Below are 15,708 nucleotides of genomic sequence, written 5' to 3' on the forward strand. Positions count from 1 at the left end.
GCAGCAGCCATCATATATATATAAACAGAAACAGATATGCTACATGAAGCCAGCATGCTCAATAAGAAACATGAATAAATAGTAGTCAAAGCAAGTAAACATGGTATCTGGTATCTATATATCCAGTATCTAGTAGCTAGTATCTGGTGTCTGGTATCTACTAAATATCATGGATAACAACAAGAGACTGTATAAATGCAGAAACGAGTAGCTCAAAGATTGAGTGGAAGTATCAAACGCAGGAAAAATACGAGTGGAGTCAAGATAAATACAGAAACTATCCGAAGGTATAGCTCATGCACTAAGAACAATGTACTAAAGAGATAAAGTAAGAAGTACCCGCTTTATGTGTAGATCGTGCTGAAACTATCCTTACGTCGAAATACTAGTCTCGAACTAAAGTCCTGCATCACATGATATACAGATTCAGCTAGTTACATAGGAATTAAATAGCTAAATCAAATCCCCAAACCTATTTAGGGTAATCCTAATCGAAATCCGATCATTGATTAACCACTTAAACTAGAGTTAAACTAGTTTAACCCTAGTTAATGATTAATTCCAACTAATATCAATTCCTTGATTAATCCATGTAGCAATAGATTTACCAACAAGCCAACTCAACATGAATCCAACGTACCTAATTAAATTAGGATTTACAACTATGGCTTACCTCAAAAATCTCATCCAAGTCCAAGGTGACCGCTGGTGAAACATGACTAGAGGAATTCACTACCGAAACAGGATTGCCGGAATTTGCGGATCACCAGTGAATAATCATTGAGTGCTACAAAATCCAGACAAGCATCATATCTCCACATCCCAAACAGAATATGCAATCAAACCATACCAATCCAACACCGAGCAAGACTTACACTAAACTAGATCCAAGATCCCTTAAAAATAAATCAGGATGCTGCGATGGTAGTGAGCCAGGGCAAGGTTAGGGCAACGATTGCTTGATCTATTGGCACAACACAGGCAGAGGAACAAAGCAGTGATTCGTGAGTTGGTTGCTGGACTCGACGCCAAGAAAGATCATCCGAGAGAGATCGATGACGAACAACACAGCACTGGAGGTGGTGCACCGAGCTTAGGTAGCTGCGACGCTAGCTGCGACGCTAACAGCTGGTCTGCTCCGGCGAAGAGATGACTTGACACTGGTGCTCACGGTGACGATGATGATGGGAAATGGAACAACAAGAGCTCGATAGACCTGTGTCGGCAATGAAATGGTTTGCAACGTACCGTGGCAAAGAGGGGATGGAGCCGATGACCTCTAATGGTAGCGACTCCGCCCAAATTCGCAAGTGTGCGGCCTTGCTGCCCTCCCTGGTGATCACTCCTCCCTTCCGGCATCTGCAACATAGGGTTGTGGATGGCGTCTGATTGGAATTGGCGATGACAGTGAGAAGTCGAGAAGAAAGGGATTGGATCTAGGGCACGACCTCGGCAACGGAGGGAGCTTTGCAACTCTTGCGACAGCCGCCAGTGTCGCCGATTGGTCCCGCGAGGTTGTGCCGCACGAAAGAGGATGATACCTCCTTGCTCTTGGTCGAAGGCAGCCCGTGCAAGGGAGGACAACTCCGAGAGCTCGGCGGCAGATCCATCTTCGACGATCGAAGGTGAGGAGGAGATGGCATTTGTGGCGGTTCGAGCGAGAGGGGAAGAAAGAAGAATCGGATGGGGAAATTAGGGAACTTAGGTTTTTTTTCAATAACACTTAAATACTTAGGTTTAAGTTAATTAAATCTGAGTAAATTCCTCAATCAACTCCTAACTAAAATAGGTATTCCAAACTGGCTTTCTCAGAGTCCATTAATTGATCCTCTTAAACTCGTTATACGAGCTCTGAAAAATTCTCAAAAAATTTCTAAAAATTTCAAAAAATCCAATAAGATTATTTGCCAATTAACCTTATTATTTAATTATTATTTGGGCACTGTATTTACATTCTCCTCCACTAATACAAATTTGGTCCCCAAATTTACTGTTCAACTCAGGGATCTTCATCCAAGAATAACCACCAAGCAACAAACTCATATACCACTCTATCCAAGTATCATGAACATATCTCCAATCATGACAACCCACCTCCAAGTGAATAGTGATGACTCTGTGGGTTATGCGCTCACCCTGCTTCCGCTACTCCCACATTTCTATATAGACAACTGTGGGTAATTCAACTGCCTCCAAAATCCATTACCCACACTATCAGCAAAACCTCTAACATCTGTATAGGGCGCTCAAACTATCCACCAGTCTGAGGGTAAAAATCTATATTAAAGCGAAGCTCTGAATCCAAAGTCTGCTGTAAAATCTGCCACTATTGTGACGTGAATCACAGACTTCAATCCGATACAATATTCAGAGATATATCATAAAGTTCGATAATATCTCTATAGTATAACCCTGCTAAGCGATCCAAAGGGTCCACCCTATGGATCGTTAGAGAGTGAACAAAACTAATCATCAAATCAATGATTACCCAAATCGTATCATATCCTCTCCATGTCCTGGGTAATCTCACAACAAAGTCCATTATATCATGCTCTCATTCTCATTCTAGTATCCGAATCTACTAGAACAATCCTGCTAGACATTAATATCCAGTCTCCGCTTGCTGACATACTAGATATCAAGCTACAACTCCGCGATGTCTTCCTCCATGTCGCTCCACCTATCGGAACACTACAAGACTCTGTATATCGGGTGTCACCCGAATGATCACAAATCCAACTCGAGGTGTTTCCACCAGTAACTTCTCCCGGATAAGAAATGACTCAGGAACACACATAATCTCTCACCGAAATAAAGAATCTCGTATAAATGATGTCACAACATTTTCAACATGAAAATAGTAACTACTAATTCCAGATCATGAGTTGGATAATGCTTCTCATGGTCTTTCCGCTGCCGAGAAGAATCTGGAACTACTCGACCGTGCTACATCAAAACTGCACCAAAACCCTATTATAATACATCTGTGTAGAGTATAAATCCGTTTACACGAGAAGATAAAACTAGGACAGTGCAGTTATCAGTTTCGTTTCAACACCTGAAACTGATCTCGTAAGCATCTATTTAGGAAAGTTCCATACCCTTCCTAGACAATCCAGTTAACGACATAATAATGTTAAAGAAACTCTCAACCAATCTCTAGTAATACCCAGCCAGACCAAGGAAGCTGTAAGTCTCCTGTACAGACTTCAACTACTCCTAACTAGTAACAACTTTTATCTTCTGTGGATCCACTAATATACCCCTGCTAAAGACAATATATCCCAAACAATCCACAGAAGACATTGGGGCGCGACAATTTATTGGTATTAGAGCCACAAGTTTACGAGGCCTATTTTTCGTGTTTTGGATTTTCGTGATTTGATTTTTCGATGTGACTTCGGAGTTCTGATGGGATCCAGTGCATTAGTGCTGGTATGATCGCACCCAGAGGAGTCCCTGCCAGACAAAAATCCGGCAGCATCTCCCATGTACCGGTGACAATATGAAACATACATACATACAAAATACATCAACTACATACAGCTGGAATATATACACAACCACGCAGTTATATAATCAGCCCACACGGCTGTACTAAAAACCTGCTATGGTACTGCTCATAACTACAAGAGCATCAGGTGAGGTATACTACCAATAAGTACATCAGTGTCTAAACACATACCTCAGGTATATATCTCAACCTATGTGAGCATATCAGTATACGTAAGCAACAATAGCATAAATAAGCAATAATAGCATAAGTAAGCAATCAGCAGATATAATAATAACAGCGTATGCACAGATGGTCACTCCCGCAAAATATTGATGTCTGTCAGACAATCTCGAGACCACCTCAGCAAAGCATTGATCTGCTGGGAACAATCCTCTACAGCTAAGAATCCCAAGGGACCAAAACTGTTAATCATCCTCTGATCTTGAGATCTTACGTCATCAACCAGAGTGGTTGTCTGTCTCCTTTACACTCAAGAATACAGTTATACGAGCCTATAGAACAGGATATGTTCTATAGGCTTGTATAACTGTATCCTGTTCTATAGGCTCGTATAACTGTATCCTTGAGTGTAAAGGAGACAGGCAACCACTTTGGTTGATGACGTAAGATCTCGAGATCAGAGCATGATTAACAGTTCTGGTCCCTTGGGATTCCTAGCTGTAGAGGATTGTTCCCAGCAGATCAATGCTCTGCTGAGGTGGTCTCGAGATTGTCTGACAGACATCAATATTTAGACATCAATATTTGCGGGAGTGATCATCCGTGCATACGCTGTTATTATTATATCTGCTGATTGCTTACTTATGCTGCTATTGCTTATTTATGGTGTTGTTGTTACTTATGCTGATATGCTCACATAGGTTGAGATATATACCTGAGGTATGTGTTTAGACACTGATATACTTATTGGTAGTATACCTCACATGATGCTCTTGTAGTTATGAGCAGTACCGTAGTACTATTCCCGACCTTACTAGCCTAGGATATGGTTTTAGGTATGGATATTTACTATGATATATCACTTTAGTATCTGCTATATTCCCTTCGAGACTGTATACCTTTGTATCTCTAGTTCTTTACTATACTCATGCATTGTCTGTCTATTATCCGCTGAGTCTTTATACTCATCACCTCGTAAATTGGTTATTTCGCCATGTAGCAGGTAAAGGATTTATGGAGTCGCCTGGAGATCCTGTCCGCCAGTCCCACGTTACATTCGAGGACGTTCTTATGGTTTCGGTATTCCTTACGCTATTAGTGTTTTGGTTTTGTAATTTGTTCGTGTATGTGCATCTTTTATATGGAGTTTGGCTTTGTAGTATCTTGTATTTGGTTTGTTATTGTCGTGTCAAGCCGAGCCGGCTCGCAGTTGGTTGTATTGTGTTTTGTGATCATTATTGGTGATTTCCGCTGTGTTGGTTTTTAGTACAGCCGTGTGGGCTGATTATATAACTGCGTGTTGTGTATATATATATTTCAGCCGTATGTGGTTGATGTATTTTGTATATATGTATGTTTTATATTGTCACCGGTACAGGGGAGATGCTGCCAGATTTTTGTCTAGCAGGGACTCCTCCAGGGGCGTGACAATTTATTGGTATCAGAGCCACAGGTTTACGAGGCCTATTTTCCGTGTTTTGGATTTTCGTGATTTGATTTTTCGATGAAATTAGGTGCAACACGAGGACTTCCCGGGGGGTCACCCATCCTAGTACTGCTCTCGCCTAAGTACGCTTAACTTCGGAGTTCTAACGTTTGGGCTTCCGAAAAGAAAGGTGCACCTTGGTGATATGGATAGTACCATCTAACCTTTTAAGCCATACTTAACCAGAATCTCAGAACCGGGGTATTACAATAGAACTTTTGAGAATTCCCAATCGATCGATTGAGAAGCCACTCGCATGAGAACAGAAAGTTTCCCCATTCGATTGGTTAATTGATTCATAGCTTTCTTTGTGAGAACAAAAAGCTCTTCAATCGATTGGCTTATCGATTGAGTAGGTTTCTTCGCCAAAACAGAAGGCTTCCGAATTGATTATCTATTATTTGATCAATTAAGATGGGTAATCGATCAAGGCTTGTTACCAATTGATTGAGATTCAAAATGGAATAATTTCAACCGTCGATCTGGAGTTGGTAACGCTCAGCGGGCATGTGAGACACACCGTAATCGAGTGGGATCTTCACCAATTGATTGGCAGTGGCGAAAAGATGAGAAACAGCTAGATTTCGAAGGGTTTAAAAGGGGAGATTTCAACACAACGAAGACAACTGTTCTATTGCTATTCTCCTATGAAGCTCTCATCTTCAATCCTCAACCAATCAAGAGATCAGCTCTATCGGTCCTAACATAGTGAACATTTGGAGGTGGCGCACTTGACGCGCTAATAGTCTGTGTTTTAGGAGCAGAATCTTTGAACCACATTATATCATCATATGTTAGTGTTGTAATTGTTTTATTCTTATTTTCACTGTCTCTATACTTGACACAACAACCGAAGATTCAAAGGCACTCACATGCAACTGACAATTTGTTTGTATTTGTTTTATAGTAATTTGTATTTAGGGTTTGGTTTATTCACCCTCCCCCTTTAGCTAGATGTGCAGGACCATTTTCAATCCTACAGTCTTTTCCCTGTAAACTAGTCTTGATGTCCTTGATATTTGATGGTCAGGTGCAAATCACTTCATTACTTTTCTCATTTCTTCTTCTTTTTTGCAATTGTGACCTTTGGCTAAACAAAGAGGAAAAGAATGATTAGTATGAAAATCTTGTATTTTCCATGTCTTAGCCATTGTTCCTAAATCCCATCACCATAAATCCTTCTAAATTTTCATATTTGATACTTGAGCAACCTTTTTATTTCTTTTTGTTGTTACTTTTACCCTTTTTTGTGCTTGAAAATCGTAACCTGTTTGATTATTGAACTATTTAATGATATCAGATCATATATATGCTATGTATCTCTCATGACTCTTACATATTCTAATTGCTTCTGGAGGCCTTATATCCTATGGATTTTTCGGCAAGCTTTTTCAAAGTTCAATTTGCCATGAAGCTCACATATAGAACTCCTCCATATGAATCTGACGATGAGATTGCCAGTATAGATCCTGAAGATAATGAATCAACCAAAGACACTGTTATTCTGAATCACACTAAAACACAATGGGATGAAGACTGCCCTTGGACAGAATGGTATTCTGCTGAGGATCCAGTAGCAGGTACTTTTTAGTTACAAACACCTTAGCTGACACGTTACATTTCCATAACTAAAACCTTGCAAATAAATTTATTTCTCAAATCCATGTAGTAATAGTGTTGTCTGCTTCTGTTATTCTATGCATGTGTTCATATGAGATTCTTATGGCTCGTTGCTACCTTGTGTGGTATGCCCATTTAAACACACTGTAACTGAGGCAAAATGTCTACTATATGTATAATTTAGTTCTCTATGGATGTTAACACTACACATGTTGGATTGTCATTTTACAGAAAAGAGGAACATATAAGAAGTAAAAGTTCCTTTATATGGTTACTTATGTACTTATATAAGAAGTAAAAGCACAGAATTAAGTCATACACGTGGATATGTTTTGCTTGTAATTATTTTAAATATTAAAATTGAACATTATTAAGATTCTGCAAAACTTGGTTCAAGTTCTGTTAGTATTTTTGCTAACTTCGATTAGTGATTTCTTAGATGTTAAAATGCTTGTGTTAATCTACTTTTATATGAAGATGTATTTCTGTCACCTAGCACATATTATATTGGTAATTGAGTCTTACCAGAAGAAATTTGGTTTATTAAATCTATTTTATTCATTTTCCACGATGTCTTTGTTGAGTTCATTAGTCATCTTTTCTAAGATAGTGGCAACTTATCCCAGATTTATCATTTGGTGATATGGCATATTACCTCCTGTTTGTTTCAGCTTTTGAGCTGCTCGTGATTTGGTCAAATAAGATGTTTGAGGGTTCTCTTGAGATGGCAGAACTAGAAAATGCATCCTCATTTGATGCAGAAAAATGGCTTCTATATCCTATCATTTCCCCAAAAATGTAAGATTTATTTGTGGTTCTTTTCGAAAAGATTACTCATGTGGTATAACAATAACCTTTTTGGTTTCATATGAATTTTAATAGATGCTTTCCCTGAGATAACATTAAATATGATACCAACTCATTCCTGTGCTGGATGAACTTGAATTATTCTTAGATTATAAATACTTATTCTGGTTGCATTGTAATTGTTTAAAGCAAAACCTAAAATCTCATGTCCTAAGAACCACGAGTTAGGCCTTTATATAGAAAAGAAGATATAGAACAAAAGTCAAAAATACCCCTATTACATATTTTAACACTCCCCCTCAAGCTGGAGAATATAGATCATATGCACCAAGCTTGTTACATATGTAGTCAATTCGGGGATCTCTAAGTGACTTAGTGAATATATCTGCTAGTTGATCATGTGAGCTGACAAAACTAGTAGATATTTCTCCAGATATGACTTTTTCTCTGACAAAGTGATAGTCAACTTCAATATGCTTTGTCCTCTCATGGAAGACTGGATTTGAGGCAATATGCATAGCGGCCTGGTTGTCACATATGAGTGACATTGGTGTAACCTCTCCAAACCTTAGTTCCTGAAGCAATTGTTTTAACCATATAAGTTCTTGACTGGCTATAGCCATAGCTCAATATTCTACCTCTATACTGGATCTTGCCACAACATTCTGCTTTTTGCTTTTCCAAGAAACAAGGTTACCTCCGACAAATAAACAAAAACCTGAAGTAGATCTTCTATCAGAGGAAGATCTAGCCCAATGTGCATCAGAATACCCCACAATTTGAGTATGTCCTTTGTCTTTATATAGAAGACCATTTCCTGGTGCACCCCTGATATATCGAATAATGCGAGTCACGACATCCCAATGTTCTTTGCACGGAGAGTTGAGAAACTGACTTACTACACTTACTGCAAATGAGATATCCGGACGAGTGACAGTAAGGTAGCTTAGTTTCCCTACTAATCGCCTATACCGTTCAGGATTTGAAAGAGGCTCCCCCTGATTTGGCAGGAGTTTGACATTAGGATCCATGGGATTGTCGACTGTCTTTGAGTTTAACATTTCTGTTTCTTCCAGAATATCCATTGCATACTTCCTTTGGGATATAATGATCCCATCTTTAGACTGTGCCACTTCTATCCCTAGGAAATATTTGAGTTTGCCGAGATCCTTTGTCTGGAAATGTTTGAAAAGATGTTGTTTTACTTGTGAAATCCCAAGATAATCATTACTTGTGATGACAATATCATCAACATAAACCACTACATAGATGCAACCAGTAGATGAGTGACGATAAAAGACAGAATGATCAGCCTCGCTTCGAGTCATGCCAAACTGTTGAATTACGGTACTAAATGTTGGTGATCGGTCGGCCGGCTTGAAGGGGGGTTGGATAGACGGCACCCCCAAATACTCGCTTCCTACGTATTTGTTAGCACAGCGGAATACAAACAATACAAATACAAATACGAAAGCTAAAGACTAAGAATGAGAGAGACAAGCAAACCAATTGACACGATCGTTTAACGTGGTTCGGAGATTAGGGCTCCTACTCCACGGCTGTCCGTAAGGTGGACGATCCCGATCCTTCGGTGGATTACTCCCCGGCAAACTCCGGCTAGCTCACGTAGCTCCTTGTGGGTGGAGAAACCTCACCACAACCCTCACAAGAACTCTTTTGACGCTAGGGCACAAGTAGACTACTAATAGAGATTAACCACCTCTATTTCGTCAACTCAAACCAAGCTCTCAAGCTTTGGTTTTATAGGCCACGGGTTGGAAAACCCCGCCTACCAGTCGAAAACACGCAATCGACCGCCCTCTGTGGAAATTCGACCGTTACATCCCAACGGCTCGATTTCACACATCACCGACCGCCTGCCGATCGCACGATCGCCAAAACACGCAATGATCACAAGATCACGGTGGCGCTCAAGATCGCTACAAGAACGCTTACAAGATCGCCACAAGAAACCCTAAAATCTAGGATTTTACTCCGAGTACAATCTCTCGTGCACGCACCTCACCCTTATGACTCACTTGATTCTTCCTTGCAGCCTTTGACCTTTTGCCTTCAAGCCTACTTCCTTTGGCTCGCCTCGGATGCATTCAAGCCCGCGGCTCGTACCCAATGCCATCCTTCGCGTATGCCTCGAAGTCGCTTCCCTCGGCCCTTGTCCTCGCTGCCTTGTCCACGGTCCCTCGGATGCTCCATCCTTCACCGGACCCGAAGCCATCAACCTGAGTCATATGTGTATCCTGCAAACCTGCACAACTCAAATACACATATCAAATACAAGGGTGAACCTAACTTAAACCCTTTGCCCAAACACCAAAACACATGGTCCCGCGGACCATTGAGATTGCTCCAACACTAAATCTACTGAACCATGCTCTGGGTGACTGCTTGAGACCATATAAAGATTTCCGTAAGCGACATACAAGACCAGAAGACTCCCCCTGAGCAACAAAACACGGAGGTTGCTCCATGTAGACTTCCTCTAGCAGGTCACCATGTAAGAATGCATTTTTGATGTCTAATTGATGAAGGGGCCAATGACGAATTGCAGCAATAGACAAGAAAAGACGCATAGAAGACATCTTGGCAACATGAGAAAAAGTGTTTCCATAATCCAATCCAAATACCTGAGTATAGCCTTTAGCGACGAGACGAGCCTTAAGCCGATCAACCGTGCCGTCTACACCAACTTTCACCGTAAACACCCAACGACAACCAACCACTGATTTTCCAGGAGGTAGAGGAACGAGGTCCCAAGTCCCACTGCTTTGTAAGGCACGCATTTCATCAAACATGGCTTGTTTCCATCCTGGATGGGCAAAGGCATCACCTGCAGTCTTTGGGAGAGAAACAGACGACAAGGAAGACAGACAATAATAATAGGATGGAGAAAGACGATGATAGCTCAAAGAAACATAGTGAGGAGAAGGATTACGAGTGGAACATATACCCTTTCGAAGTGCAATAGGAACATCAGAGTCATGAGATGGGACCGGAGGAAATGGCGAGGGACTTGGCTCCAAAGATGTGCCCACGACAGTGTCAGTGTTGGTCGGCGGCAAGGCAGAACGAGGACGACGCTGATAAACCTGCAAAGGAGGAGACGAGGCTGGAGATGATAGAGGCGCCTCCAGAGGACAAAAGATAGTTACTGGTGCAGGTGGAGAGGGAGAAACCTCGGCCTGTGAAGCGGAAGGACCGAAAAAAGGAACCGAGTCAAAGAATGTGACATCAGCAGAGATGAAGTACCGATGAAGAGTAGGGGAATAACACTTGTACCCTTTTTAAGACCGTGGGTACCCAAGGAAGATACACTTATGAGACCGGGGAGAGAGTTTGTCAACTCCGGGATCAAGAGCATGAGCAAAACATATAGAACCAAACACCCGAGGTGGTAAAGGATGAAGAGACTGATGTGGATAAAGGACCTGATGAGGTATTTTACCCTGGAGACTGGATGAAGGTATGTGATTGATGAGATAACAAGCAGTAAGCATGGTATCACCCCAAAACTGATGAGGGACATGAGAATGAAGAAGAAGAGTCCGAGTGGTCTCAAGGAGATAACGATTCTTGAGTTCTGCAACCCCATTCTGTTGAGGGGTATGAGGGCAAGACATGCGGTGCAACACACCATGAAATGTCAAGAAAGTACGAAACTGAGTATATAAATACTCGCGTGCATTATCACTTTACAAAGTTCGAAGGGAAGTACCAAATTGAGTTTTTATTTCAAGAAAAAAGGATTCAAAAATAGAAAACAATTCTGAATGATCCTTCATCAGATATATCCATATACAACGGGAAAAATCGTCTATAAAAGTAACAACATACCTTGACCCCATTGTAGAAGAAACACGACTTGGACCCCAAACATCAGAATGAACCAAAACAAAAGGAGACATAGCCCGACTCTCAATGCGAGGAGAAAAAGAACTACGAATATGCTTACCTAATTGACACGACTCACAAGATAAAGACTCTAAGTGAGAAAGACTAGGATGTAACTGCTTCAACTTATTAATACCTGGATGTCCCAACTGAGCATGAATAAGTAGTGGAGATGACGCTGTCGAACCAACAAAAAGAGGGTTGTTGAAGTCGATATAGGCCATGAGATTCACATCCGAAGCCAATCATCCTCCCCGTACTCCGGTCTTGTAAGGAAACAGACGTGTTAGTAAAAGAAATGACACAATCAAGAGAACGAGTGAGTTGACTTATCGACAATAAATTAAAAGGAGCTCCGGGAACATAAAGAACATTATGAATGGAAAGAGATGAAGAAGGATGAACAATGCCAATACCCTGGGATTGAGTTTGAGAACCATGGGCCATGGTGACCATTGGTAAATTACCAAAAGTAGTGAGAGAGGAAAGTAGGGATTTATTACCAGTGATATGATCGGTGGTTCCAGAATCAAGAACCCAAGAACTTGAAAAACGAGATATGCCAGCAAAGGAAGTACCAGCATGTGCAATGGTAGTAGTGGAATCAGCGACGATTCTCAAACCATTTCAAAAAGTCAGTATAGGAAGGTGTTGGAGTCGAATCAGGTGTTAACTGTGAAGTGGAAGCTAAAGAAACAACAAAACTCTGAACGATCTGAGCAGAGCACGAGGAGGACGACCATGTAGACTCCAACACTTATCAATCGTGCGTCCCGGTCGGTGGCAATGATCACACCAAGGATGTCCTTTGCCTCCCTTGCGAGGTGAAGGTCCTTTGTGTCGAGAGACCAAAACTGACGAGTCGACAAAAACGGAAGAAGGCATCGTCAAAACTTTGGCCGGACACGGAGAAGAGTCGCCCAAGTATTGTCCATGGTAGCTTCTGTGGGGCTGCCCAGGATTTGATCACGGACATGAGAATAATATGTGGGCAGACTATATAAAGCCAGAGACATAAAAAATTTCTTCCGATTTTCAAGCTTTTCAACAGGATTGGCCGCAGGTGGGAGCAGTTCATTGAAGTTACAAAGAAGGCTAGAGACTGAACCCAGATAAGTTGACATTGAATCCTTAATCTGATGGGCGCTGAGGATGGTCATGAGATCTTCACAAACTTGATAGAGTCGTCGAGAGGTGTTTGTAAAGAGTTGTTGAGCCTGTGTCCAAACAGCTTTGCAGGTTTTATGAGTACGGAAGACATCCTAAGAGATGGATGGATGGTGGTTCGGATAATGCAACACAACTGAGCGTCAACCTTTTTCCACAGAGGACGATCAACGACTTGAACATCTTCTTCAGTTTGAGTGAGATGTGTCTCATAACCCTGTCCAACAAGTCAAAGCTCAATGTGAGATGCCCAAGAGATATAATTTTTACCATCTAACTGCTCGGAAGAGAAGGGTGCAGTGATATGGTTGGTAAAGATTGAGGTATCCGGCTTTAGCGCGCTAGATGTAGCCATGAATAGAACTGTGAACCGGACTGCTGGAATAGATGAATTGAGCTTGCTTCTGCTGGAAGAGATTTCCTAGCAACTAACCACAGAAGGAGGGGCTGCAATCGCCGGCTTGTTGGCTGCTGGTGACAGGGAAAACCAACAGCGGTAGAGGTGAAGCTCTGCGCAACAGCGTCGAACCAAAGCTAGGGCAGAAGAAAACAACAACGGCAGAGGCTTGCTCCGTGCGGCCTCCGGTGGCGGCGGCGCAACCCAGGATTAGGGCAGAGGAAGAAAAGAAATGAGTGGAGACCTTACTGGTGGTAGCCTCGTCCCCCCTCGCACTGAAGAAGCCGACAGCCCGTCGCCTCTGGAGAACTCGTGGAAGAGAGAAAGGCCGACGAGGAGTTCGACGGGTTCCCGACGAGGAGAAAGGTCGACGAGGCTCGAGCCCGATGAGGAGTTCGACGAGTTCTAGTCGTCGCGGCCAGCAGACATGGTGAAGCTCAGGTACGACCGACTGCGCGCTCAGGCGGGGCGGGCGCAAACCCTCCTGGATGACGCGACGGCGGCGCAGGGGGAACGGATGGGGCAGAGAGGAAAGAAATTAGGGTTTTAACCTTGCTCTGATACCATGTTTAAAGCAAAACCTAAAATCTCGTGTCCTGAGAACCACGAGTTAGACCTTTATATAGAAAATAAGATATAGAACAAAAGCCAAAAATACCCCTATACATATTCTAACAGTAATAATTGAGTTCAATCACATCAACCCATTATATTGTCAAATTTTGATTAATTAGGTAACAAACACTATAAGTTGCCATCTTTCAAAACTTGAGAAAATAAATGTTGCTCTCTATTTACTCTTGAGTAAGGTTTAAAATATGGCTCCATGTCGAAGTATACATTTTTTGATCAAAATACAATTTCAGTACGACACCCGTTATGCATTAACACAATTGAACCTTGCTGAAATAATTTTGAATTACTTTTTGTATCCTCTTACCTATGCTTGTTGCATTCCTGAAAAAATTACCTTTTTAATCGAGATAACATTTTACCATATATATTAAGAAATGAAATTTGTTACCATATATATTAGTAATATGAAATTCTAAAAAAAGGGTGCTCCTTGATTTTTGCCCAATTTTTTTAATTAGTTAAATTTGTTTTAAATTGGTTAAGTTTAAGAAATTAATGGGTTAGATTTTAATGGGTCTTCTTTTTAATTTTTATAATTGTATAAAATAAGACTCATTGAGTCAAAAGAATCATCACAATTCTTTTGATTTTCTATTCGTATGTAAGAACCATTTCTTTTTATATGTGAATCATATATTGGATTGTATTGTATGATATAAATCTTGAAATATATGATTCTAATTTCTGAACAACTATGGTCTTCAGTTAATTCTTCAAAATCAAACTTTTTGTTGCATTCTAGGAATCTGATAACCTCTGCTAGCGGTTGGCTAGTTGTAGTTTACCCACACAATGCTGCCTCTATGGAATAGATGACTGCAATGTTTACATGTTTATTGATTTTCTCCAGCTTCAGAGCTTGCATGCATGATTAATATTTTACGACACTACAAAACAAATTGAGAGAAAAGAGGAGAATAGAGGTTGAGGGAAAATGCAAACAGCTTGAAACCAGTATAAATAACCCAATTGGCTATATGACCAATAAGCTGTTGGTAGTAGACACTGTTCAGTATAAAGCAGTATACTTCTTGATACATGCAGTATATTGCTCGGTTGCTGAGCAGTATCCAGAATGTGCCATTCCTTTTGACTGTCCACCAAAATCGGTGCGCCAATGATCCTTTGTTTGACCTGATAAATCTAAATCGTAATGAGTAGGAGGGTACAGGATTTCAAACGTTTCCCTTGTACAAAAGTTATTTCATTAGTATATTAAATTGATTTTAATATTACTAATAATATATCCTTGCATAGAACTCAATGGAAGCATAAGATCTATATACTTTACCCCCATTTAATTTGGACACATGTCTTGACGATGATATAACAGTGCAGTAAAATTGCAATTGAATTATCCATTGTAACTTAAACCAATTTGGGGTAGTATTTTCTCTATATTCTTGGGATGTTTAGTTTTTCTTCTTGGAATAATATATTTTTTTGTGCGCTAATCAATGTTTCATTCCAATTTTGTCATCTTCTCAGGTTATTTACATTTTCTCAGGTTATTTATTAACTGCTCACAACTCTGCTATTATAGACCAAAAGAGAAATTTAAAGAGTTCATTATGTTGTTTTCTACTTATGTTTTCAACTCGTCTAAAATTTTATTTTAAACATCATCATATGTAAAATATAATACTTCTTTTCTGACCAAAAGCATATAATACTTCTTCTCTGACCAAAAGAATATAATACTTCTTCCTAAAGTTTGCTTTTTATCAGTTTGCACCCTTTATTTACCTTTTTGTCCCCTAATTTTGTTCCCTCCATTGTGGAATTGGAAGGTAAAGTGATTGATCATCCACATCTTTTTCTTATTTAATTTCATTGAAGACATTCTTTGATAATTCTTTCTAGGACAAATGATGTACCTGGGAAGTTTGTTGGATTTGCTTCCCAATTACATCTTCTAGTAAGTGCACTAGAGAAATCATACGAGGCACAATTTTTGGAAGACTTTGTTTCAGGTTATATTTTATTATTATGCTTTCCCATACATGTAGC

General features: G+C 40.5%; 1 protein-coding gene and 2 pseudogenes across 1 annotated transcript in view; 2 read left to right on the forward strand and 1 right to left on the reverse strand.

Moving 5' to 3' along the window:
- LOC122034992 (rab3 GTPase-activating protein catalytic subunit-like) overlaps positions 1-15,708 on the forward strand; it is a 61,358-nt gene that overhangs the window by 21,456 nt on the left and 24,194 nt on the right. Inside the window, exons 8-10 of the mRNA XM_042594352.1 lie at positions 6,520-6,742; positions 7,454-7,580; positions 15,562-15,671. Coding sequence (XP_042450286.1) covers positions 6,520-6,742; positions 7,454-7,580; positions 15,562-15,671 — 460 coding nt within the window. The remainder of the gene's footprint in view (positions 1-6,519; positions 6,743-7,453; positions 7,581-15,561; positions 15,672-15,708) is intronic.
- On the reverse strand, positions 3,830-4,067 carry LOC122035636 (annotated as a pseudogene).
- Positions 4,003-4,240, forward strand: LOC122035635 (annotated as a pseudogene).

Source organism: Zingiber officinale, chromosome 11B (assembly GCF_018446385.1).
Source record: "Zingiber officinale cultivar Zhangliang chromosome 11B, Zo_v1.1, whole genome shotgun sequence".
NCBI lineage: Eukaryota > Viridiplantae > Streptophyta > Magnoliopsida > Zingiberales > Zingiberaceae > Zingiber > Zingiber officinale.